At 39.2% G+C, this 27,822-nt stretch overlaps 1 protein-coding gene and 1 long non-coding RNA gene across 3 annotated transcripts in view; one reads left to right on the plus strand and one right to left on the minus strand.

Annotated features, from left to right (window-relative positions):
• The window catches only part of GRAMD1C (GRAM domain containing 1C), a 129,746-nt gene that overhangs the window by 85,374 nt on the left and 16,550 nt on the right, over positions 1-27,822 (plus strand). The window contains exons 8-11 of one of the 2 annotated variants that reach the window (XM_043992873.1): positions 5,434-5,566; positions 7,554-7,634; positions 8,319-8,481; positions 26,209-26,352. In XM_043992873.1, the coding sequence (XP_043848808.1) occupies positions 5,434-5,566; positions 7,554-7,634; positions 8,319-8,481; positions 26,209-26,352 (521 nt within the window). The remainder of the gene's footprint in view (positions 1-5,433; positions 5,567-7,553; positions 7,635-8,318; positions 8,482-26,208; positions 26,353-27,822) is intronic. The other variant, XM_043992874.1, reaches the window with a different exon arrangement.
• Positions 1,673-27,822, minus strand: part of LOC122746841 — a 46,182-nt gene continuing 20,032 nt past the window's right edge. The window contains exons 2-5 of the long non-coding RNA XR_006355582.1: positions 11,996-12,039; positions 11,441-11,508; positions 5,365-5,462; positions 1,673-2,919 (exon numbers count right to left, since the gene is read on the minus strand). This is a non-coding gene — a long non-coding RNA (uncharacterized LOC122746841). The remainder of the gene's footprint in view (positions 2,920-5,364; positions 5,463-11,440; positions 11,509-11,995; positions 12,040-27,822) is intronic.

A 27,822-nucleotide genomic window follows, 5' to 3' on the forward strand; every position in this document is an offset into this window, starting at 1 on the left:
ATAGTAAATAGTACATTTATAGAGCTTGTTACCTGATAGAGTGATAACTTAGTGCATATTGGAAGCAGGTAGTCAGTGCAGCAGATAGACCACTGGACCTGGAGTCAGGAAGACTTGTGAGTTTAAATCCAGCCCCAGACACTTACTAGCTGTGTGAACCTGGGCAAGTCACTTAGTCCTGTTTGCCTTAAGTTTCCTCATGTAAAATGAGCCAGAGAAGGAAATAGCAAACCACTCCAGTATCTTTGCCAAGAAAACCCCAAATAGGGTCACGACCTGAAGTGACTGAACAACAACATTAGCCTAGCTCAAATGTCACCTCCTCTGAGAAGCTTGTTCCCTTATCTCTTTTTTTTGCACCACTCTCTCAGTGCTTCGTTATGTATTTTTCTTATGTTATTTTTACATTCTGCTTTGTCTTATGTTTGCTTTCATGCATGTTTTGTTTTCCATACTGTCATATAAGCTCCTTGTTGGCAGGCACTTTGCCTCATTCACATTTGTATTCTTCTCAGCATCCAGCATAGTTCCATGTACTTAGTAGGTGCCCAACTATTGTTTTTTGGATGAATCAATATTTAAAATACATACTCCAGAAGGGGCTTGATAAACTTGTGGAGGATGATAAATGTCTATTAAGGGTCACTAGTGCTATCTAGAGGTAGATTCCTTTCATGTGAACCTTTGTGGTTATACACTAACATGTAAAGTCACCTGGTTTCACAGGATATTGGATTGTATGGACCATGGGTCTGATGCATTTTGGCCTTTTTGATGCTTAGCTTACTAATTCATGAAGCTCAAAAAGTAGGTTTAAGATACACGTGAGGCAGCTTCAGGAACATTTACCTGCCAATAGTAAATGTTCTACAGATTTTTCTTTCTATATGTTTACTTCAATAACAATATATTTTCTTAGGGTACAAAGCTTTGTGCTTGGAACATTATATAAGCCATGGTGAACCTGCTTCTTCCCAATCCTATCAGTCATTTTATTACTTTCAAGTAATGGAGATATGTTTCTTTGAAATATTCTGAAGGACTTTTTTTTCAAGACAAAGTCATTTTCTCAGGTTAGAGCAAATCTTACGCTCTTCGTATTGATCAATACTATGATTGTTGTTTAGATTATTCTGGCCCTTTGGCAGAGATGAGTATTCTTTGAAAATGGACAAATGGGTATTTTTAGGGCCAAAGTTAGTCTACCACGATGCCCTGATCACCAATTCCTAGGTGACCATCCTGTTCCTAGAGGGGCCTTGCCACTGTCTTGTGGCCATGGTGACACAGCGATTCATACATACTTAGGCCTTGTGGTGGGGAAAGAGTCTCTGAGAAAACATGACTCGCCTCGGAAATGGGGAAATATGCACTAAACATGGTTCATGTTTGAGTGCTTGGAAGTACCAGATCCTGTCTTTCCTGAACTTTCCAGGGGGTGGCTAAAGCATCTGATATGTAGGCAACCTGGAAGCTCTTATCAAAATATGTGTCAGAAACTTTACTAATATTTTCTAATAATTCCTTCCTGTTTTACTATTGTGATATATATGTATATATACACACATGTATATAATATGCATACACATACATGCACACACACAAAAATACACACACATGCATATATACACACGCACACACACCCACACACATACATTGTAAACCAATTTCACATACTTTTCCCCTGCTAAGTATAGTATATGTCCAGGAAGCTTGCCCCTAAGATTTCTTTACAATGAGGACATCACAGATCCAATTTTTATTTTTACAAGTCGTATTCTTTATTTCTTTATCCCAATGGAGTTTGGCAACAGAAGTTAGCCCAGCGTTGAGCAGAGCAAGAGCTCCAGGGACACTTAGAGCTCAAAGTCTTTGACCAGAGTGGGCTCAGAGCTGGTAGTGGTGCTTATTTCATACTTGGCTGATGTCTGAACTGTGTGCCTCTGACCTCTCTGTATGTTCCTTTGTTATCTTTTCCCTATGGAGGGAGGTCATCCTATTCAAGCCCCAAGTATCATGGGCATTCAGAACCCTGCCCACATTTGTCTCTGTAGGATGGTGATGATGAAGAAAGGGAGCATGGGCTCTGTGACTTTGTCCTGAGGTGATAAGGACTCCTCTCTTTAGGGGGCACTAATGGCAGCCATTCTCACCTGGTTGAGGTCGTGAATAGGAACTTAAAATACTCCTCTGTGGCTCATCAGTGTACAGTTCCACTTTCTATCATGTAATTTGCCAAACGTGGGTTTAAAGCAAATCATTAAGCGTAATATCCATTTATTTGTTTGGGTGATTTTATATCGTTTCTCTAAGTTTTAGAGAAACCTCTCAGAGGAATGATGTATTCTGTACCAGACATTTATCATATGCTTGCTGTGTACAAGGCAAGGTGCTGCTCAGACACTGGGCAAATAAACAAGGGCAGCAGAGCAGATTTCCTCAAGGAAATGACATTTCATTCAGGGGATAATAAATGCACATAAACGATACAACTTAGAATTTGATGTGGGCGAGGGAGAGATCCAGCCATGGTGCCGAAAGAAAATGTAAGGAGGGGGAATCACTTTCTGTTGGGGAGAGGAAGGAAGGCTTTGCGAGGGGGATGATGACACCTGGGCCTAGGCTTTACAAGAAGAGACGGATTTCAGCAGTGAGAGAAGACTATGAAATGCACTTCAGGTTTGTAGGATGCCCTTTGTGGATGCCAGGAGGTGGGAGAGTGCAGCAGGGCACAGCTGGTCATTGCTAGGCTGAAGCCTAGTGTATGAAGGTTGAAACAAGACTGGGAACACAAGTTGATCTCAGACTAGAGGAGGCCCTACATACCTGAGGAGTTTCTATTTTGTCCTGTAGATTCTCACAGGCAGTAGGGAGCCACCGGAGCAGGGGAGTGATGTGTTCACAGGTCAGTCTTGTGCACTGGGAAGATACATTACAAAGTGCTGTCAGAGGGGCAGCTAGGTGGCGAAGTGGATAGAGCACTGGCCCTGGATTCAGGAGGACCCGAGTTCAAAGCCAGCCTCAGACCCTTGACACTTAATAGCTGTGTGACCCTGGGCAAGTCACTTAACCCTAACTGCTTCATCCAAAAAAAAAAAAAGGCTGAGTCTGTAGGCAGGGGGACCAGGGAGGTACATGGCTGTTAATGTTTCCAGAGAGAGATGAGTCCCTGAACTAAAGTGCTCATAGGATGAATGGAGGGGACAGACAGATGGGAGAGGTATTGATAAAGTAGAATTTACATCTGGCAGCCAGTTGGGTGTGAAGGATGGTGGAAAATGAGGGGAAAGGAAAAGTCACAGATTGACTTTGGGATTGTGAGCTCAGGTCATTAGGAGGATGAATATAGGGAAGTCAGAACAAAAGGCAGCTTATTTGGGCAAAGTGACAAGTTAAGATTGGCACATGTTGAACATGAGGGGATGACGAGACCCAGAGGTAGAAATGTCCAGTAAGAATCAGGAATCAAGGGCAGTGAGTGCTGCGGTTCAGTTCTGGTTTTCTGCTCCTTTAATCTATGTGTTCTGCTCCAGAAGCTTCCGTGGCTTTTTGTTGCCTTTATTAAGATCAAGTACAAACTACTCTATTTGGCTCCTAAAGCCTCCTGCAGCCTGGTTCTGGGCTTCTTTTCCAGGCTGCTCTTACTTCCCATCAAACACTTTAGGGTCCAGCCAACCTGGCCGCCTGCTGTTGCCTATAGCAAACATTCCAGCTCAGGACCCTGAGCCATAGCACAGTTACTGTCTGATTATGGGCATGTTCTCCCTCCTTCCTCTCTAACCCTTAAAATCTCTTGTTTACTTCAAGGCTCAGTGAGGCTGAAATCTAGTGTATGAGTGTTAAGACAAACATGAGAAGAAGGTAGATTCAAGTGCCACTTACTTTGAGACCTTTCCCAGTTGTTAGTTCTCCCCTCCCACCCCCTCTTACTTTGTACTTCATATATCTTCTGTGTTGATTTACCTATGGACTTCAGACAGTTCTTCAGAGTCTGTCTCTGAAGAACTTTGGAATTGATTGTGAAATGTGGGAGATCCTGCCACAGGATCTCTTCGCGAGGCACCATAGAAGGCACTGTGCTCTATCAGCAAAGCAGAACTGCAGTAGCTCAAAAGAAACATGAGGTGTGCAAATTTAGAGATATCTACACTCCAGATGTTCATATGGACTATTTTTGCCCAAGCTTTGCTAGAGCCTTCTGAGCTCATATTGCTCTGTTCAGCCACAGCTGGATACACTGTACCTTGACCTCAACATAGTGATGTCATTTTAGTCTTCAAGCATGAAGGACAACAACCAACCAACCTGTGAACTATCTGAGAAGGTGTTCTATCTCCCTAACAGAATATAAGGTCCTTGAGGACTGGGATGGTCTTACTTTTGTATTTTATATTCTTACTACTTAGTGCAGTGACTAGAACATAGCAGACATGTCATAAATGCTTGTTCATTTGTGCTCATTAGTTGTGGGATCTTGGGTAAGTCACCTGTTCTCAATTTCCTCACTACTAAAATAAGAAGGATTAGATAGAGGACTTCTGAGGTCATTTCTAGCGTTAAACCTATGATTTTATGAAATATGGGATTGTAGCTTATGGGGAAAATGGGACTGGCTACAGGACCTGAATTCAAATCCAGCCTCAGTTGAAGATCATCTGTATAGAGGTAGTAATTGATGCTGGCAGAGTGATACTGGGAAAGATAGGCAAGGGATGGGGGAGGGAAAGAGAAAAAAGAGGATGAGAAGAGTGGTAAGATCAGAGCTTTGGGGAATATCTACACTTGATGATGGCAGGGAGACAGTGGACCAGTGAAGGAGAAAGGGAAGGAGCAGTCTCACAAATAGAAGGAGAACCAGGAGAGAGTAGTGTGATGGAGGCTAAGGTGGGGAAAGATTATTAAGAAGACATTTATTTCAATGGAAAAAGATTTCCATACAAGTCATACTTTCTAAGAACCAATTTTTTAAAAATCAGCTGTTCTGATTGATGAGATGCCTCCAATGTGGTCCTTTATATCAAGGCAGCGCCTTCAGCTCTGTTGCACTTTATTCTTCCCCTACACACCACCTGGATTAGTGGCCTTGTCATCAAGGACTTAAACCTTTTATCCCTGAAATTCACAAGCTCCAGATTGGTGGGTGCCTCACAAGTGTCCCACTCTTCTCAGACTAACTATTCATCAGATATAGGGCTAGCTAGAAGATGCCTCAGAGCCATTTAATCCAATGTTCTCGTTTTGTAGATGAGGAATCTTGAGTCTAGAGATTCTAAGTCATTTGCCCAAGGTCACAGAGGTAGGGTGTGTCAGAGGTGGGATTTGAACCCAGATCTTCGTGAATTAAAGTATGGCACTCCATCTTACCTCTCCCTCTCTCTTTTGTCTCTTCTCTTCTCCAATCTTTCCATTGCTAATGTTTATATTTTCTTACAGAAGTCCAGGAAGAAGCAGCTTTGATGAATCTGGAGAAAGAGATGAAAAATTATCCAGATCGATCAGTTTTACTCGTGAACCCATTAGTAGGGTTCCAGAGGCAGAGTCACTTAATGGAAGTACACCCAAAATGGTGAGTATGCAGCCCTTCTTCATCTCTACCTCTTAGAGGCCTCTGTCTCAGGACTCAACTTGAGCAGCACCTTCTTCTAGATGAAGCCTTTGCTAATTCCCCCCAGCTGCTGGGCACTCCCTCCCAAAACCACTTTGAATTCTTTTTTTTTTTTTTTGCTTTTTAAAAAAAATTTTTTTAGTGAGGCAGTTGGGGTTAAGTGACTTGCCCAAGGTCACACAGCTAGTAAGTGTTAAGTGTCTGAGGCTGGATTTGAATTCAGGTACTCCTGATTCCAGGGCTGGTGCTCTATCCACTGCGCCACCTAGCTGCCCCTTGAATTCAGTTTGTATGTTTTTTGTGTATGCTTATTATATATGTACATGTTGTTTCCTCCATTGAATGTATGCTCCTTGAGGGTAGGAATTATTTCATTTATCATCAAAACTTCACAGAGCACTTTTTTTTGCTCCCTTCTAATGGGGGGGGGGGAGACACACACCATGCAGGCAAGGTGGCACAGTTGTCTGGAGAGATAGATTAATGGTGGGCACAAATGTGGCCTTGAATGCAGCTTCCCATGAAGGCCTCACCACCTGGAGAAGGAGGAACCCTAGGTGCTTAACTCTCAAAGCCCTCCAGTTTTCTGGAACCACTTATACCTTTCTATTCTTACTGTGCATGACTCCCCACTGTAGGCTGTTCTCTCAGTGCTGGAGCTGCCCTCCCACCTAGCACACCTGCTTAGGAGTCAGGACATTTGAGGGGCTGTCCCTGTGTCTGCAGCTGTGTGACCTAAATAGGTCACTTAACCTTTTGGGATGTCATTTTCCTCTTCCTAAAAAAAGGGCTTGGTTTAGATAGAGAATTTAGGTTCCTCTCAACTCTTAACATTCATGATTCTACATATGATTTGTCTAGAAATAGTAATTATTGTTCCTAGCTCTGTCATTGATATGTTGAGTAACTACTAAGTTTTAAAATTCCTTAATATCATTTGTAATGTGAGAATGATTTATGGATATCATTTATGAAGATTCATGAGCCAGTTTTTATAAATATCCTAAGTTCTTAAGAAAATTACCCTTTGTCATATTTTATCATTACTATTCATTTCTTAGTAACATTCCCAGTAGGAGTCCTGTGGTGTAGTGGATAGAATTCTGGGTGAGAATTGAGAAGACCTATTTTCAGATCCTGCTTCTCACCCTTATTAGCTGCGTGACTTCCTGAGCAAGTCACTTAACTACTATGTGTCTCAGACAACTCCCCAGGATTCATGTGCTAAATTGTAGGTAGGATAGTGAAGTGAAAAGAGAGCTGGGTTTGATGTCACAGGACATGGATTAAATCCTGATTGGCCATTTTCTGTCTGCATGCCCTTGGGCAAGTCACTTAACTTTTATGGGTCCCAGTTTTCTCACACATAAAATAACGGGGTTGAACTGGATGACTCTAGAGTGTTTTCCAGATCAAATGAGATAAAAATGTTGTGTTTTGTAAGCCTTAAAGCATCATATAAATTTTCATTTTTAGTAGTAATATAAATCATGATCTTACTATCATGGTGTTGCAATCTGTGTTGTTGGAGAGCATTCCCACACTGGGAATGTACTTCTGTTCTGACAAAATGACTGATCACAGAATCTACAAGCTAGAAAGCAACTCTGTTTATCTAGCCCAACCCATACCAGCATTGAGCTTGGTGTCTGGTACATAGTAGGCGCTTAATAAATGTTTATTGATTGATTGATACTAGGACAAGAATTTCTTCTAAAACATCCCCAGCAAATTGTTAGGAGTAATTATTAGTTGCCAAACAACCAGAAAATTACTATTATATTGCAAATAACAGGAATAGTCCAACAAATCTTTTATTTTTAGACTCTAAGATGTCTGCTTAGTGTATAGTACTTATTAAGAACTTAGGATCTTCCTTAACAAGTATTCAAGTGTATTGAAACCCTTTTGTAAATATGCCTTCCCTATTTCTATCTCTGAATGGTAGCATGACATAGTTGATAGAGAACTGACCTTGAAATCAGGAGGACCTCTGACATCTGCTGACTCTGTGACCCTGGTCAACAAGGTACTGAACTTCTCACTGCCCCTGGCCACTCTCTTAGACTGTCAGGTGCAGGTCTGCATTTGTCGAGGGCATTGCTTCCTTCGGGTGGGGTTGCCCTCCACCATTGAAATCACAGGCCTAGATCTAGTTCTCTCTCCATTGCATTGTCAACATGCATTAGAAACCATTTCATTCTAATATGAATAGCCTTGGAGTGTAGATCAAGAGCTGGAAGGGATCTTAGAGTTTATCCCTTTCAATACCCTCATTTTATGGATGAGGAAATTGAGTTGCATAAAGGTTAAATGACTTGCCCAAGGTCACACCTGTGGAAGAGATGGCAGTCAAACTCAGTTTTTTCACCTGCAAATTCAGTACCTTTTGCTCAGGGAATTCAACATCAGTGGTTGTGCAGTGTTTTCATGAATAACACTTTAAAAGAGATAAGTTAATCCTTTATATATTCATATATTTGCTCCCATTTAAGCATACATGTTGCATATTAGTTGACTTCATTTTTTGTGCATTGATAATTGATAATATTAGACAGTGATCATCACACTTTACATAGGCTATTACATTTTCCCCCTCTAATGAAAAGTAACCATGTTTAGAACTCTTATGTTAAGAGACTTTAATGTGGAAAGTAAACGATTTCTTATATGTGTTTGTTTTTAACATTTAGTTGTTCACTTCTTCTTTTAGGGATTACGGAAAGAAGATTCCCTAAGTCCCCAAGAGGACAAGAAGAGCCCTTTACTGATTCCAGAAAGGAAACTAAATAGGCCTCCACCCACAGCCCTGGACCTGAACAAGAATGAATACCTTTCTCTAGATAAAAGCAGCACTTCAGATTCTGTTGATGAAGGTAAGAAATATTTTAAATTTAAATAAAATTTCATCCACACCTTTGAATAGTAAGCTTTGCTGTGGGTACCTGCAGATCGAAAAGATAGAAGGTCTAAAGCTAGGCCTGTAAAGAATCAACCATAAAGGACAATGATAGCAGAAAATGATGGTTTTTTTGTGAGGAGAGTTCACTGTCATTCTAATTCTAACTCCTTTTCATTTTCATTATTTCTTCCTTCTTATATGTACTCAGGAAAACAGGAGTATACATTTCAAATTATGATTGTAGGAATGGGGGGAGCTATCCTCAAGTTATTTTCCTAGTACCTCGATGGGGTTATGGGATAGTTTGAGAAATATTTACCCATGAATTTCAAAACCTCTCTCAACTTTTCCAATTTAAAGCTTTAGGACAGTCTGGAAAGTATCAGTGGGTGAGTAAATCAGCAAATATTTATTAAATGCCTTCTATGGGCAAAGCAAATAAGTAGGTTAAATACCTACTATGTGCACACCCTGAACCTAGGTCTTTCTGGCTCCAAGGCTTAGTCTCTATCTACCATGCCATGCTGCTTCTCAGTGTTCATTTCTAGGCGACTGTCTAAGATTAATCTGTAGAGAAAATGTTGACCTGCCTTGGTAGAGGGACTTTCTTTGCCTAGTAGATCTCTATATTGGTGAAGTTACAGGTCCCCTCTCATACCCTTATGTATAGGAATGTAAAGAGTAGGAGACAGAAACTAGGCTTGAGATGTCATCACTGGACAAGGGGACTCTCTCTATTATTTCAGGCTGACCCTATTTCTGATGCTTAAAACACCAAGAAAGTAAGAGATTTGTCCAAGGTTTGAAGCTAGCTCCCTATCCATTAGGCTCCACTGCCTCTTGGGGATGCAAATTCTGCCCCCCCCCCCCCAAAAAAAAAAAACAAAACAAAAAACCACACCACCCAACAACAATAAACCCACACTGTCTTCAAGGAGCTGACATTATTAACCAGAGGTATAGTAACTAGAAGAGAGTTTAAGGAGGAAGAAAAAAATAATGATGAGGGAAAGAGTAGGAGAGAGAGATTTCTTCAGAAATGAATATGATGGAGAAACAGAAGGCATCAGTACAAATGGTAATTTGTATATTTTTTAAATTGGATTCCAGAATATGCAGGGTCAACACAGATTCAACCCAGTCTTTGATGCCTCTTCCTATATAGTGAAGTAGTAAAATCCTAGACTTGGAGTCAAGTTCAGATACTTACTTCCTGGCTGTGTGATCCTGGGCAAGTCACTCAACCTTTCTATGCCTTGGTCTATTATTTCTTTATTAATTTTTTTTAAGTGAGGCAATTGGGGTTAAGTGACTTGCCCAGGGTCACACAGCTAGTAAGTGTCTGAGGCCAGATTTGAACTCAGGTACTCCTGACTCCAGGGCTGGTGCTCTATCCACTGCACCATCGAGCTGCCCCGGTCTATTATTTCTAAAGTGAGGGGGGTTCTTCATGAGTTCTAAGGTTCCCTTTGGTTCTAAATCTATTACTTTGTGATCCTTGGCCTTGAGACACTTCAAGATTTCAAATTGTCTTTAAACTAAAAAATGTTCTTCATCATAGTTTCAGGGCCACATGCATTTTATTACATGTTAATTCTTTGAAAATTGTTGATTCATATTTTAGAAGACCCCCCCTTACTTAATTAGAATATTAGCTAAAGGGGCAGCTAGATGGCGAAGTGGATAGAGCACTGGCCCTGGAGTCAGGAGTACCTGAGTTCAAATCCAGTCTCAGACACTTAATATTTAACCAGCTGTGTGACCCTGGGCAAGTCTCTTAACCCCAATTGCCTCACTAAAAAAAAAAAAAAAAAGAATATTAGCCATTCTGAGACAGAATTCCCATCCTAGATAAATGGGAATTTGCTGTATTCATTCAATGTTCCCTTTCCAAATGTGAAGTTATCTCTTTTTTTAAAAAAGTGCTTTTAGTATTAGTAAATAAAGGTGGGGTATAGCAACATATTTGAGCCACAGGAATTGGGAGGGTGTTGTTGCACTTGTCATTCCTGTGGTCGACTTTGTTTTATTTCGATTGACTAGTTGTGTAGATCTGAAATCATCCTTCATTCCTTCATTTTAATAAATACCAAGTTCATGCACAAAGAATAGAAATAAAAATGTAAGACAATGAAGATCAGTCATAGAATTTTTGATGAAAAAACAATACTGAATTATTCTGCAAAGAGGAAATGATTAAATTGGTTTATTGGTAAAAATTATTTTAAAAGTATGATATCACATTGATAGTTAGAATCCTCATAGGCATCTCTTTCATTTATGAGTCATTATGCAGGAGGACACGAATTAGTTATTTATACTAGTACAATGCCAAAACTCAAGTTATGACTCCAAGTAGATCTACTGTGGCACCCAGTGGCCAAATAGGTAAGTGACAACAAAATAAAGGATTTTTAAATTTTATTTCCTAGGCCTTGTCTTTGCAAGAGTAATTGATTATTAAGAAGTATCCTAATGATTCAGGCTTGTCTAAGTGGATAGTAACCTGACATATTGGGAAAAAGAAAACTATCATCTGTTTCGCAGAGATGCAGAATTTAAGAAAGAACAGCAGTCAAATGGCTTTCTTGCATAGCCACTGATTGATTACTTTTTTCTTGCTTCCTAAGGTCACTTCACAGACCTTTCCCTTATAAAATATTAAGAAAGGGGATAGCTAGGTGGTTCAGTGGATAAAGCACCAGCCCTGGATTCAGGAGGACCTGAGTTCAAATCCAGCCTCAGACACTTGACACTTAGTAGCTGTGTGACCCTGGGCAAGTCACTTAACCCTCATTGCCCCGCCCAAAAAAACAAAAACAACAACAACAGAAATAAAGTATTAAGAAAATAAAATTGATATCTGTCCATCAGCATGACATAATAGGACTAGCATTCTTTCTGGATTGAAAAGGTCTGAGTTAAAATCCCACCTTTTTCATGTAATTCCCATGTGGCCTTGGGCAGCTCATTTTATGTCCCTGGGTCTTAGTTGCCTTATCTGTAAAAAGAGAGGATTGGACTAGATGAATTCTCAGGTCCCTTCTACTCCAGATCCTGTGTTAACTGTTTCCATTGATGGGGAGATGTTATAGTTATGATAAAGTGACAGATACAAGGCAAATTTGTCCATTATGGACATAGTCTAGCTCCAGGAGACTTAGAATGAGATTAAGTATGTAGATGAAATAAGGTGGGTGGTCATATCACTGGCCAAAGTAGGTTCTTTTTTTTTTTTTTAAATCTTAATAACTATACTTTTAACCAACCATTGTATAAAAGGAACAGGACCAAGGGATAGCCTGAGTGAATTTTTTTTTTAAATGAGAGAAGTTTGTTTTCTCTCTTCTCCACTGTTTGTTTCCCCCCGACCAAATCCTTATCCCCTGCTTCAGCCTTAGCGGGAAGGACCCTGAAAAATCTGAACCCGGGTATCACCTATGAACAAACCCCCATCTTCCTTAAATCAGCAAAAGTTTGGTACCTACCCAGGTGAAAGAAGGGCCTTGTTATAGATGATCTCTGTTTTTTTCTGAAAGAGATAGAGATTCCAGCTGTTAATAAACTGTTAGGCGCTTTGTATTTTGTGTACTAAGGGATTGCCTGTTCAAACAGTGCTGCTAATCTATAGAGCAAGTGATTGGACCTCTGGTCAATCTATAGTGGGCTGGAGGTGGTGTCTCTCCCTGCCTGGTGCCACCTGATCAGTTACTGGGAGAGGAATGACCTTTTCCTGCAGTTTAAAGCATCTGGGGAAAATTTGTAAGTCTTCTGGTAAATCAGGGAGTTGGCAAATCTGATAAAAGCCCAAATGTGCAAGAAAAGAGTTGGCCCAATTTTAAAGAACATAAATATGTCTTCTCTGCTGGCCCTGGCTTTGTTCCTCTCTCATGGGCAACTGATTGCCAGGATTGTCTGCTTTTCCCTCCTCTGTATTATGAGCTGTTGCTGGGGAATATCTGCCATCAGAGGCAGAGCTTAGGGTGTGAGACTTGACAAACTGGCTTCAGGAATGCTGTCCAAAGCCATGCCAGGATGTAAAAGCAAAAGCTAAAATCAGCAGATGAAATGGAGCATTGGGTTAGCAGCACGATTGGAGTCAGAAGTAAGGGTCATTTGGTTACCAATTTGGAATCAGGAAGGCAGGGAATGGGCCTATATGTCCGAAGGCATATTTAGCAGGTAGCTAAATGTGGGCTTCGTTTCCATAAGAAAGTTTCCTGGCTCTATGTCTGGCACTGCCACTTTCAGGTCTTATCTGCCCACTTCTTTAGAAGAAAAGTAGAAATAAATGAGCATCCAGGCACATGGGTGAGCAAAGTTTTTCTATTTATTGGTTTACTATATTGTAACAACACTAACAATGATAATAATTGGATGGGAGGGAGCAGCTAGGTGGTACAGTGGATAGAGCACTGGCCCTGGATTCAGGAGGACCTGAGTTCAAATCTGGCCTTAGACACTTTACACTTACTAGCTGTGTGACCCTAGGCAAGTCAACCCCAATTTCTTCACCAAAAAAAAAAAAAATTGGATGGGAGGTTTTAAAGCAGAAACACCATGAAATTCCTAAGGAGCCTTGTTGCCTTCCTTTAAACTTATATAGCAAAGTCATTGTCTTCCCTTCTTAATTGCAGAGTAACATGGCCACTTCTCTGTAAATCAGTCATAATATAGTCTTATCTAATCATTAAATCTAGAAGAGAACATATTTCTTACTTAAGTATTGGAAATCATAGTATGAAATTTTATTGAAATAATTGTATGAAAAATGGATCCGTGTTATACAGTCTTCTATTGTATATCTTTCTTTAAATTTGAACAGAGAACTTTTGTTTTGCCTTTAAGAATCTGATTTCAAAGTCCCCCAAATAAATGAAAATAAGTCCAATGATTTCTAATCATTTGGGGAAATTTGACTACCCCCAAAATCAATTTATTTATTTCAAATTAAATGTGTCTGTATAGAAGAAACATTTCTTTTCAGACTGGAATTATAGTGACAAGTGCAAGCTCTACTGAAATATCTTTTAGAAGGTAAAGCAGATGAATGTCTATCTGAAAAATAGTTTACTTATTGGAGCTTATTTTTTTTCTTCTTGTTCCAACAGTATTAACTTTTATCACCTGTGATATAGTGATGAAGCACTAGCCCTTTAAAAAGCATCTGGTAGAGATGAATAGAAAAGATCCAATATTCAGAAATTTAGAACCCATGAGGGAAAATAATTTACCCAGAAAAAGATGGAAATTTTAGAGGAAATTATGTAATTATTGTACAATTATAAAATTATACAAGATGAGATGATTTTCATGTGTACCTTATAGATCAATTAATATCACTTCTGGTTTAGGCACAGAAACATGCTTTGATAACTTAATTTGCTCATAAAATTATTGATCTCTGCCATATGTAATTTAAGATAGTTTATTCAGATAGTAATTAGAAATGTATTAATTGGGGGGCAGCTAGGTGGTGTAGTAGATAAAGCAGTGTCCCTGGATTCAGGAGAACCTGAGTTCAAATCCAGATTCAGACACTTGACACTTACTAGCTGTGTGATCCTGGGCAAGTCACTTATCCCTCATTGCCCCACAAAAAAAAAAGTATTAATTGAATTTACTTTTAAATGTTCAAAATTTGTCTTATAAATGGAGCTACAAGCTGGCAAACTTTAAGGCATCTTAAAATCTCTTGGTTTTTGCCAGTTTATGAGAAGCAAAAAACTTGAGATAAGAAAAATACATTTTACACTACAGTAAGATAGTTACTATATTTCTTGACTTAGTGTTCTTTATATGTCATAAGACATAGCGTTCTTTAAGGAGAAGCATTACTTTAAGAAAAGGAGTTGAAGAAAAAAGCCAAATTCACTGAAAAGAACTTTTAGCTCCTAAGACTTTGTTCTTTTGGTCTCATCTTCTTGGCTCCCACTACCTTTTCTATTTCAGCTTCATCTAATGCTTTGTTGTTGTTGTTTATCATTTTCATAAACTGCTGAAAGCTGAAGTTTTTCCCAGATTAAAACTAGATTTTCCCAGATTGAGACTAGGATTCTCTTTGCCTTCATATTTTAGTTTATTTCTTGTTTGTTTGTTTGGGTTTTTTTTAGTGAGTCAGTTGGGGTTAAATTACTTGCCCAGGGTCACACAACTAGTAAGTGTCAAGTCTCTGAGGCCAGATTTGAACTCAGATACTCCTGACTTCAGGACCCGTGCTCTATCCACTGCGCCACCTAGCTGCCCCTATTTTTGTATTTCTAAACACAAATCAATTTCTTTCATATGCTGCAGAATTCTGACAAAAGGATCTAAAGTCAGAAGTTATGCTATGTAAAGAACTGCATGAGCAAGAATTGGCTTCAGTAGGCTGTTGTGATGAACATCTGTTTGCACTCCTTAGAGAGAGAGCAAGGTGATGGTGAATAAGACAGCGGAGAGCATCAGGAAGGACCCTTCGGCACTCTTACCACTTGATTTGGAGTCAGGAAGACCTGGGTTCAAATCCTGATTCAGACACTTTATAACTTTATGACCCCTTGGGAAGTCATTTAATCTAACTCAACATGAATTTCCTCATCTGTAAAATGAAGAGAATAGTAGCACTTACATAGTATTGTTGTTAGGATCTAATGAAATAATATATGTTAGGTGCTTTACAAACCTTAAAGCACTTGTTATTGTTGTTGTTATCAAGTTGAGCATTTCTTAATTTATGAAGAATTAGTAGCCCCTGTCCTGACACCAAAGCCAGTGATGACCACTACAATTCGAACAATTAAATTTGAAGTATCATAATCTCTGCTGGACAGCCTTAGAAGAATGCACAGAAACCTGTTCTTTATATCCTTTTGGGTGGGATGGGAGGTTCCTTATCCTCTTGCCTTTATAGTTCTTTTTTTTTTAGTTTTAGTGATACTTTTTGTCTTTGTATGCCAAAGGAGAAACCACCTTCTCACAATTCAGATTGAAATCTCCTTTATCACAAAGAAAAATTAAGCAAAAAACATCTGATTACAGGAACTGCATCTCACAGTGCACACAACATTATGTCCTAGTAATCTCCTGCCTCTATGCCTTAAGAAGAGAGGTGTTGGGGTAGCTAGGTGGGGCAGTGGATAGAGCACCAGCCCTGGATTCAGGAGGACCTGAGTTCAAATCCAGCCTCAGACACTTGACACTTACTAGCTGTGTGACCCTGGGCAAGTCACTTAACCCCAATTGCCTCACCAAAAAAAAAAAGAAGAGAGGTGTTTCATTATGTTTTCTAAGACCTTCATTTGTTTATCAATTACTCAGAATTTAATATCCTTTTATGATCATTTCTCTACATTGATGATAGTCATTTTGTACATTCTTTTGTTCTACTTATTTCACTTTGGATCAGTTTATACAAATCTCCCTATGTTTCTCTGAATTCATCATATTTTTGATTGACAAAAGTAGGGCTATTGCGGTAATTCCCTTTACCAGTACAGATGGACGACTCTTTTGCAACTAGTAGTCTTAGAGAGTTACCAAGAGCACTGAGAAATTAAGCGATTTGCTCAGGATCACACTGTGCTCTGTTTGTGTGTGCATGTATATGTGCAAATGTATATATAAACAGATATATGTATACACACACATACATACATACTTGTATATAAAAGGTGGGACTTAAAGCAGTCCCTTTTGATTCTGAAACTAACTTTGTGTCCACTATGCCATGCTACCTCACATTTCTTACTTCACAGTAATATTCCATTGCATTCATATAGAATAGTGGGGTTTTTTTAGCCATTCAGTCAACATGTTTAATAAAGAGCCTACTGTAGGGGGCAGTTAGGTGGCACAGTGGATAAAGCACTGGCCCTGGATTCAGGAGTACCTGAGTTCAAATCCGGCTTTGGACACTTGACACTTACTAGCTGTGTGACCCTGGGCAAGTCACTTAACCCTCATTGCCCTGCCCCCAAAAAATAAATAAATAAATAAAGAGCCTACTGTGTGCCAGGTACTATCCTAAGTACTGGAGGTATAAGTACAAAGAATGAAATAACATTTACTATAAGGAACTTTTTGATTGAGAGAGGTAAGTAGAAATAAAAACATATACAATATCAAGTTAATAAATACAAATATGTACAACGTAGTTGGGGAGGGAAGGCTGTCATAGGTGGGGAGATGATGAGAGACTTCATGTAGAAGATAGTACTTGAGCTGCATCTTAAAGAGAGAAATGATGAGACAGGTCAAGATGGAGTACATTCCAAGTATAGAGGATGACTAGTGCAATGGAGTAGAGGCAGGACAGGTAGTGTCATGTGTGAGGAGCAGAAAGGCCATTATTTCCAATTCTGTGCTACTACAAAAAGTGCTGCCATAAAAATTATGGTATATATGGGACCTCATTTCCTCTCTTTGCCTCTCTGGGAGCATATGCCCAGTAGTAGTAAATTGACCATCTTCCCATAGTCTCTCTACCATCAACTGTTCTTGTTTTCATCATCTTTGCCAGTTGCAGGGTGTTAGGTGAACCCTCAGAGCTTTTTAAATTTGAATTTCATTTCCTCTTAGTACTTGGAAACAAGTTATACCTTTTTTTCCCTTATTCCTTGATGCCAAATTAGCTTCTTGTCCAAATCCCATTGGCTTATGATTTCCTGAGATCACCATTTTCTCTGAACTAGTTCTAACTCTTAGGGACCAAGGGATTGGAAGGAACTTTTATATATAATCTGAGCCAACTCTCCTGTCATTCAGCTCAGCTTGATGGCTTTAAAAAATTCTAAACTGAAATATTGAACCAACTAAATATGTTCTGTTTGGCCAATTCTTAAACGTACCTGTTGAACATGACAGCCTAAATGTGCTGCTGCTTTTATAATCCCATCAGATGTAGGAACAGTGTTACTGTACCAAAAATTAATTATTAATAACTATAACTAACCTGGAAAATTATATATAATTGGATTTATGAAAAATTATGATTATATGAAAAATGATAAATTTAGAAAAATTATAATTGGGCCGTAAGTCCCTTTGTGGGTCACCATTAAAATGTGGAAATATTTTGTTAACTAGGGCCAATTTTGAGGGCTAATCTGACTGGAGGACTAATCTGGGGACTGTTGACTATTTGGCTATCTGACTTCGTTAATTTAATGTGGACCATTTATAAAGTTCCACCACACTGCTCCACTCCCAAATTGATAAGCAAAATATTAAGAAGCCTCTTAACTAAATAATCAAATCAGAGTTTATTTATGAGATACTATTTGAATTTGGGAATACAGGAAAATAAAATGTACAACCTGACTGCTTTCCTGTGGTCTCTTTCCACTGTGTCTCTTTCCCACCTGCTGCTCTTCAAACTTCTTGAATTCAATAAGGGCCTTAGCCGCCTCCGGCCTCAGGGCACGTTACACTTTCCCTGGTTTGTATTAAGGCCTGTAACCTTGTCAGCCCGGTCTCTTCTTTTCTAAACCGAACTCTCCTCCTTCCTTGTCCCCCTCCTCCTAGTCAGCCCCACCTCTCCAATCTTGTCTCTCTATCTAGTCTGTCCTCCTCTAGTCAGCCCCCCTCCTCTAACTTCCAGGTCTATATATACCTTTTCTTCTCTCCACTCAAATCTCCGGGCTTCCTTTGCCCCCCACAGACCAAGCTAATCCGCAAGCCAGAGCTGTGGCTGGTTGTGGGAGGGGGGGGCACTCCCACTTCACGTGCCTCAGCACAGACTATCTTTCAGATAGCTCCCCTCAGGTCGGAGGGAGCTGGGGGCTTTTTTTCCCCAGCTGTCTGACCTGGGGTCTTGTATAGCCGCGCCCCCCCCCCCCCCTTTTTCCGCTCAGCTGAAGCTGAGGAGGAGGTGGAGAGACCCTGAGGGCCTAAGGCTTTCTAATCTCAGCCTAAATCAAAATAAATTTCCACATTACTAAAATTTCTGATTTTTGATCTTAGATCCAAGAGGTTTTCAATATGATCTTAGAATAATTATATTTATTTATTATGACTTAAATTTTAAATTTACATTAAAATTATTCAGTAGGATTTTTAAAAAGAAATTATTTGGGGAGATAACATTTAGATTATAACATGTAAATAATTTTATTAATTTTTTCTATAATTCACAGTTTTTTTCAATTAAAACTCCGTTAGGTCCGAATGTAGAGATTCCTTCCTACAGTACAAAACCCAACTCAGTCATGTCTGCCCATCTCTGACCTATGACTTCGCATAAATTTGCCATGGAGGCCCCACTCAACTTGTGGGAGATTCTTCCTCTCATTACTTAAAAATGCCATGGATATAAATGAAGAATAGAGGCTACCCATTATTATTTTTACCTCTTAAGCAATTATGAATCTTACTTGGGAAGTTCAGAATTAGTGAGGAAATATTTTGGCTTATGGTCTACCTACCTATCTGCAAATCACAGTTGATCTCCTATTTCTGATTATCCTTTATCACATTGCTCTTCAAAGTCCATCTTTTCATTGTATAGCACCCACATCCTGATGGCTAGACTGTAAAGTCCCCATGCTTTATAAAGAATAGTAAAGGCATCTGGAGTGATATATGTTAGAGGTCAGTACATGCTGTTCCCAGAAAGTAGATATGGAATATTCATGCCTGGAGGTAGGATTTGGTTAGCAGGAAGCCAACTAGTTTTTGTTGTTGTTGTTGTTTTTTGCGGGGCAATGGGGGTTAAATGACTTGCCCAGGGTCACACAGCTGGTAAGTGTTAAGTGTCTGAGGCCAGATTTGAACTCAGGTACTCCTGAATCCAGGGCTGGTGCTTTATCCACTGTGCCACCTAGCCGCCCCCCTAGCCAACTAGTTTTTATCAATGATACCTCGATTGTATCATTTGGGGGGGTGGGGCTTTACCTAACTTCTTTGTCAAAAAGTATACAAATGTAGATTACTCATTTTCCTTTTGATGGTTAATTGTAAATGAAGGCAATGCAAAAAGTAATTTCCTCTAAATCCCAGAAATTAGGAAGTAGTATTTTGCTCTATTTCCTATGATACACCTGTCAACTCTTGTCATTCTACACCTAGAAAACAATCAAAAAACATTTGTTAAGTTCATACCATGGGACAAGCATTGTCTTGTGGGCTAGATTTGCAGAGCTAGGGTTCTATCAGGTCTAAAAACCTACCTCCCCTCACCCTTCCCTCTTTGACCTTATATGAAAGTTGGTAGGACTGGTCCTTTGAGGGTGTGTACTATACCTCATTAACCTAATGTCTTCCTCATTCTGGGTTGGCATTCCTAATTGTACCACAACTATGGACTAGTGTCATTGATGACCTAACTAGAAAAATCAGTTTGGCAGTTGTGTGGGACAGTGGATTGAAGTGGAAAGAGATGAATCAGGGAGAACAGTTCAGAAGCTATTGCAGTAGTCTAGGCAAGAGGCGTTAAGGGCATGAACTAGTAGGTGGTGGCTATGTGAATAGAGAGAAGAGGACAGATACTAGAGACATGGATGAGGAATCAACAAAATATGGCAAGTGATTTGGATATGTGGGTTGAGGAAAAGTCAGGAATCAAGTTTAAATGACACAAAATTTGCAAACATGGTAACTTAAAGGACAGCGGTGTCCTTTATAGAAATAGGGAAATTTGGAAGGTTTCTTGGGAGAAAGAAGATAATGAATTCTGTTTGGGACATTTTGAGTTTAGAAGCTTATGGAACATCCATTAAAAATGCTTACTGGGGGGCAGATAGGTGGCACAGTGAATAAAGCAACAGCCCTGGGTTCAGGAAGACCTGAGTTCAAATTCAGCCTCAGATACTTGGCACTTACTAGCTATGTGACCCTGAGCAAGTCACTTAATCCTCATTACCCTGCAAAAACAACAACAACAACAACAACAACAAAAATGCTTAATAGGCAGAAATGCCACCACTGAGCATATATTTTGGAAAGTAACTTGAAACTATACCTAGAAAATCACTGGATTGTCCATATCCTTTCACTTAGCAATACCAAAGAAGTAAAAGAAGAAAGGGCACATGTATGTATATATGTACACAAATATTTATAACAGCATTTTTTACTGTAGTAAAGAACTGTAAGCACGGTGGCTGCCCATCAATTAGAGAATGGATAAATTATAGTATAGGGGCAGCTAAAAGGCACAGTGAATAGAGCATTAAAAGTAGAATCAGGGGCACCTTCAGTAGAAATATTCAGGGGGCAGCTAGGTGGTGCAGTGGATAAAGTACCAGCCCTGGATTCAGGAGGACCTGAGTTCAAATCTGACCTCAAACATTTGACACTAGCTATGTGATCCTGGGCAAGTCACTTAACCCACATTGCACCACAAAACCAAAACAAAACAAAACAAAAGAACCCACACAAACAAACAAACAAAAAGAGTAGAATCAGTATGGCCTAGATTCAAATTTGGCCTCAGACCTTGGTCTACTATGGGATCTTGGGCAAGTCAACCTCAGTTATTTCAACTGTAAAATTGAGTAATAGTAGCACCTGCTTCCCAAGGTTGTTGTGAGGATCTAATGAGAATATTTGTAAGCATTTAGCACAGTGCTTGACATGTAATAAGAGCTTAATAAATGCTTATCTTCTTTCCTTCCTATATGAATGGGAATGAAATATTGTTATGCCGTAAGAAATAATGAATCTAATGGATTAATAGAAACCTGAAAGGACTTATATGAGCCTAATGCAGGATTAAGTATAAAGAACCAGGGAGGGGCAGCTAGGTGGCACAGTGGATAGAGCACTAGCCCTGGAGTCAGAAGGACCTGAGTTCAAATCCGGCCTCAGACACTTGACAACTTACTAGCTGTGTGACCCTGGGCAAGTCACTTAACCCCAGTTGCCTCACCAAACAAAACAAAACAACAACAACAACAACAACAAAAGAACCAGGGAAACAATTTGTAGAATGAGTACTACAATGGAAAGGAAAACAATTTTGAAAAAACTTGGGATTTCTGATAAATGCAATGACTAATATTGACTTCAGAGAACCGATGATGCAGGGTGCCTCCCTCCTCTTGACAGAGAGGTGATGGGTGAGAGATGCAAAATGAGAAACTCGTTTTCAGATATGTTGATTTGTTTTGCTTCATTATAGTTATATTTTACAGAAAGGACCTCAGTTTTCAGGGGATAGGGAGTGGTTGGTTAGTAGTGGTAATGATATCCCCCAAAAAAAGGAAAAAGAGAAAAGCATCAATGGAACTCCTAAAAATACACTGAAGAGAACAGAAGGGCATTTTTAGAAGGAGACACAGCATACTATTGTTAGTAGCTCATTAAATTTAATCCATCAATCAAAAAGTTTTGTTCTGTCAGTTAATAAGTGGTCATTAAGTACCTACTATGTTCAAAGCATTGTACTGGGATTTAATCTGTATTTTTAAGATATACATAATGGAAGTAGATGGTTTCACATACATTCTACTTTTTATATTTTGAAATGTTCATGTTTTTAGATACATTAATAGAAAATAAAAATTACTTTTAAGAAAGCAAGAGAAATAGAGACATTGACTATAAATAATTTTTTCAAGGAGATTGAGAAGAGGAGAGATGATGCTACCTCCATGGCGTTGGGTGAGTGTCAGTTCTCTCTGGGCCTCAGTTTCATCTATAAAGTGAGAGAGGTAGACTAAAAGGGTATGTGACAACCCTTCTACCTTTAGAATTATGATCCTGTGATGTAGAACATAAGGCAGGGCTTTTAAGGGTGAAGATTTGGATGTGTTTGTAGGCAGCAAGGAAGGAACCAGCAGATCTGGACTGAAGATTTGAGGGGGAGGGAGGAAGTGAAAGGCAGGATAATTGTTTGTTTTTGGGGGGATTGGGGTTTTTTTTTTTTGGCAGGGCAATGGGGGTTAAGTGACTTGCCCAGAGTCACACAGCTAGTAAGTGTCAAGTGTCTGAGGTCGGATTTGAACTCAGGTCCTCCTGAATCCAGGGCCGGTGCTTAATCCACTGCCCCCTTTTTTTGTTTGTTTGTTTTGTAAGGCAGGATAATTGTGACAGCAATCCACTAGATTTGATAGGTGGGGATATGTAAGATCGCAACAGAAAAGAAAACTCATCAGTAGTAAATAAAGTCCTGTTCAGCTGCTTTCTAGTGCCTGTCACATAGTAAGCACTTAATGTTTATTGACTGACTGATTAATTGTATCTATTTACCTATGCAGTACTTGGGATGCTCTTCCCAACCTCCCTTTTCTGTACTCTTACATATCTCCTTCTTTTTGGTTTAAGCCCTTTGTTTTTGTTTGTTTTTGGTGAAGCAATTGAAGTTAAGTGACTTGCCTAGGGTCACAACAGCTGGTAAGTGTTAAGTGTCTGAGGCTGGATTTGAACTCAGGTCCTCCTAACTCCAGAACCGGTGCTCTATCCACTGCACCATCTAGCTGCCCTGGAACCCTTTGATACTGACCCATAAATTTCATTCAGATCTACTTCCTGGGTATTCACTCAGAGTTAAACGGTACTCAGAAACTGAACTAGGCTTACCCTTTGGACTTATGGTAATTACTTGCCCCTACCTAAAGCTGCTACCCTCTAGTATAGATTTTTATAATTGCCATATGCACTTGTCTAAGGACTCCAAATTGGGACTGAGTATGTTCAACAGACTTGAAAGATGCATAATCATATATTCCTATCTTTAATGACCTAGAGTGCACAAAGGGGTTTTTTTGAAGCCTTAGAATCTCTCTTTTGAGCTCTTTATAACTCCATCTATGAGAATAAGAAGTCTCTTAGATCATTATGGTAATACCAACTGTAATAAACAAGCAGATAAGCCCAAGAGCCTGAGAAACAGCAGTGCCACCTCTCCCCACAAGCCACAAGTTTTGCTTCCATCAACCACAACCATCGTCCAGGGGAGCATCCCTATCCTTGCCTACACTACCTACCAACCAAGTGTCACCATCGGGCATGCAAACCCAAGAACCCTGAGTGTAGCAGCGCTTCCACTCCCACCTCATACCACTGGCCTTCCAACCTACCCCCAAACTAGCACCCAAGAAGGCAAACAATCCTTTCAGAGATAAAACCTGCCAGCTGCCTCTCCTGCCTCCCTACCAGCCAAAGTAACTGACGGACCTGGAAAGGAAAGTTCTTGACATCAACATCTTTAGCATTATTAAACAACTTCCATTATTTTCCAAATCCTAGAGAATTCCTTTCTTGATTCCTCAAGTGGTTAATGTTGTCCTCCTCTTGAAGTTACTTTGTGTGATTAGTGTTGGAAGGGCTGTAGAAAGACAGGTGACTAATTCACTGTTGGTGGAGCTGTGAGTTGGTCCATTCATTCTGGAAAACAATTTGGAATTACAGTAAGAAAATGACTTCATATGTTTTAACCCAGAAATCCCTGTTAGACATATACCTTAAAGAGATTCAAGAGGGCAGGTAGGTGGCACAGTGGATAAAAGCATCGGCCCTGGATTCAAGAGGACCTGAGTTCAAATCCAGGCTCAGACACTTGACACTTACTAGCTGTGTGACCCTGGGCGAGAGAGAGAGAGAGAGAGAGAGAGAGAGAGAGAGAGAGAGAGAGAGAGAGAGAGAGAGAGAGAGGTTGAGAGATTGAGATATTGATTCAAGCCAGAAGGAAAGATCCTGTCATCATCAAAATATTTATAGAAGCATTTTGTGTGTGTGTGTGTGTGTGTGTGTGTGTGTGTGTGTATGTGTCTGTTAGCAAAGAACTAGAAGCAAAGTAGTTGTTCACTGCCTGGAGGATGAATAAAACAGAAATTGTGTGTACATGAACCATAAGAAATGATGAATATGAAGAATTTAGAGAAGAACGGGGAAGACTTCCACAGAGAGCTCCCGAAATTCTTTCCATCCTCATCTGCATCTCCTGGCCTCTCTGGCTTCCTTCAAGGCCCAACTAAAATCCCACCTCTGATAAGAAAGTTTTCTGATTTCATTTAATGCCAATGCCTCCCATCTCTTGATTATTTACAGTTTATACCGATATTTATCTTGGATATTTGTATGTTTTGTCCCCCATTAGGCTGTGACCTCCTTGAGAACAGCAGGACCTGTTTTTTTAGCTTTCTTTGTGTATCTGTTGCTTAGAACACAGAGTAGGTACTTATTACATGTTTGCTGTCTAACTGACTGAAGTAAGAAGAACCAGGAAAACAGCATAGATAATGACCACAACATAGTGACTGGAAAGAACAAGAACAAAACAGTCCTGAATGCTGTGTAATTGTAATGACTAAGCTTGCCTTAGGAAGGCCAGATGAGAGAATGGCACCTCCTTTCCTTCACTGGAGAGCTTGGGCACTCACCGTAGATTCAGGGCATTGCATTAGTGCCAGGTGACACTGATGTGTTAGTTTTGTTGTACTGTCTTTCCCCTCCGCCCCCCTTTTATTTATTTGTTTGTGTATTTTTTTAGGGGAGAACTCACAGGATAAGGGAGAGGAATATATTTGAAAATCTAAGTGATGTCATTACAAAAGCTATCCATAAAAATTGAAATGTTTTTTAAAAAGAAATTTGCAAAAACTTTGTGTTTATTGATCATTGGTCATATGTATCTCCATAGTAAGCTCCTTGAAGGCAGGAATCTTAGTTTTTGTTTTTGTATCTCCAGATACAAACATAGTATCTTACAACATAGGATTATAATAAATGTCCTAGAATGGAATGGATTGGATTGACTGAAACATCTGCCAGAAGGATTTCTTTGTGGCTATATCTACATAGTTACTGGTTCTTGAATTTTCCCACTTGTTAGCTTCCCGATTTACGCTCCCTATAGTCTCCTTTCACTCAGCAGTGCTGCAAAGCAAAGCTTTCACGTAATAAAAATTAAGTTTTGTTGTTTATGTTTTCTATTCAACAAAGAGATATGTGTTTGGGAGAGATATTAGTGTTTTGTTTAATATTTAACTTTTGGCTCTTTTGCTCTCTTGTCTCCAATTCCTTAATGCTCGTTAAGTTCTTGTCCTGATCATCCGGTCTCCTTTGTTTGGGCAAAGTCACCAAGTTGTGCAGTTGTCACTAAATATTAGATACCAGTTTCTTTGTATCATGAGCTTTAAATATCATATGTTGGGACCATATTAATATTAACTGAGCACCTATTCTATTTCTAGATTTGAAGGAAGGTCTTATGGAGAAGTAAAATAGGCCTAGAAAAGGGAGAGGAAGCATAATTAAATAATCAGAAATGCCTAGGAAAGCATTCTAGCCCTGCAAAATAGTGTGAACAAATGCTTTTGGGATGAGAATTGATGAATATACAATATATGGTGAGTCTGAGTGGTTTAGCTGAGATCCTTTGTATATAGGGAGATAAGAAAAACTCATGGGAAAATAATTAGAAAACAATATGAGACAAGAATATTCCCTGTAGTCTTGAATCACTGTAGTTGCCAGCTTTGGATAGATACCCTGGAAAATTCATCTAAGGGCCTTTTAGAGTAATGGATTATTGGGAGTTTGATATCAGCCAAGCTTAATATTCCCATAACAATTTAATTGGATTTAATTAATTGAAAATATGGACTTTACCAAGTTTAACAATACAGGATTTTTCTGGTATACTGACATGTACTGACCATCATACTAAATAGTAAATATTTAACCATCTGATATCTATTAGACTTTTATTGTGCAAACAAAACTTGAATTTGCTTTTCCTCAGTCTCTTCTCTTTCTTTTGTGTTTTTTTTCCCCACAGTTGAAGAAAATATTCCTGAGAGAGACCTTAATGGAAGACTTTTTCTAAACCGTGTTTTTCATATCAGTGCTGATAGAATGTTTGAATTGCTTTTCACCAGTTCACGCTTCATGCAGAGATTCGCCAATTCCAGGAATATAATAGGTTTGTTCATTTGTCCTTACTTAATAGTAAGTTTCAGGGAATTTCATTGTTAAGTTTAGTAAGTTGAACTAGAATCATACTAGTATGAAAGTTATTAATTCATTCAGAGGGAAAGAAACACAATTGGACTTGCTTTGGTTTTAAGGATTAGATAACAGCTAAATTGTTATTTAATCACTTCCATTAAATTCACAAATAGACTAATTGTTTGATCATTCACATTCCACTTATAAATCATTCCACTGGAGTAAAGCAGCCACTTTGGGGATCATTTAACTCATGCAGTTCAATAGGGTCCCATTAGAAAGTTAACTATAACATATAACTTATTTGTAAGGATCTCTCTGATTATGTGTCATTGTTTCCTATACCGTTAAAAGGTTCAAGAGGGGGCAGCTAGGTGGCACAGTGGATAAAGCACCGGCCCTGGATTCAGGAATACCTGAGTTCAAATCTGGCCTCAGACACTTGACACTTACTAGCTGTGTGACCCTGGGCAAGTCACTTAACCCCTATTGCCCTTGGGGGGGGGGGTTTCCAAGAGGCAGCATTGTAAGGCCATGAACTATTATACTGAAATTATACTGTGATTTTAAAAGCACTTAGTAAACATATGATTATATGATTAATGGAACCAATAAGGGGAAAGACTGGAATTTAAAGAAGCTAAATGATTCATTTTTCTGAAATCACAGGTCCTTGGTGAAGATGTCATTCTATTCCATTTAATGAGATAGTAGCTCTTACTCCATCATTTATGAGTTTCATCCCCCCAAAAAATTGTAATGACTTTAAAGAGGATATTCAGTTGATCTGCTCTACTTAGTGTATTTTTCTCATTTCATCATTCAGTACAGAGTAGCCAAGAGGTTTTTTTTTCACTGCTACTAATTGAATTTTATAGTTATCCTAACAAAGGATAGATAGATATTAATTTAATGCATATTTTGTCCATTATTTTCCTCTAGCTTAAGAAAAATGGAATAATTGAAGGTGTATAGTTTGTTTTTATTAAAATAATAAAATCAAACAACATTCAGTTTGAAAGGACCCTTAGAGGTAATAAAAATGGAGCTCATATTTATATATAGCTTATAGTTTACAAACTGCTTTCCTTGTAATAGCTCTGTACAGTAAGTAATGAAAGTATTGATATGGTGGGAAATGGGGTAGGGGTTGGGTTAGGGATTGGAGTTCTTGGGAATTCCTCTTTAAAGAATTACACCCTCTTGCACACAAAACTTAGTTAGAAAATGGTGATAGTTTATTTAGGAGCAAGGGAAGGGAAGGGTGGGGGGGGGAGGGAAACCATGAAAGAAATCCTTGGACTTTTCATGGGGAGATTTGGCATAAAGCACATGGCTCAGAAGTACCAAATCTCCTCGAACAGGAGACTGGAAGGTACTTTTATAGAGGACTGATGGGGGTGGACCATCTGCCCATGAAAAGTTCCTTTAGTGAGAGAGGACC

This window comes from Dromiciops gliroides, chromosome 3, assembly GCF_019393635.1.
Source record: "Dromiciops gliroides isolate mDroGli1 chromosome 3, mDroGli1.pri, whole genome shotgun sequence".
Classification (NCBI taxonomy): Eukaryota; Metazoa; Chordata; class Mammalia; order Microbiotheria; family Microbiotheriidae; genus Dromiciops; species Dromiciops gliroides.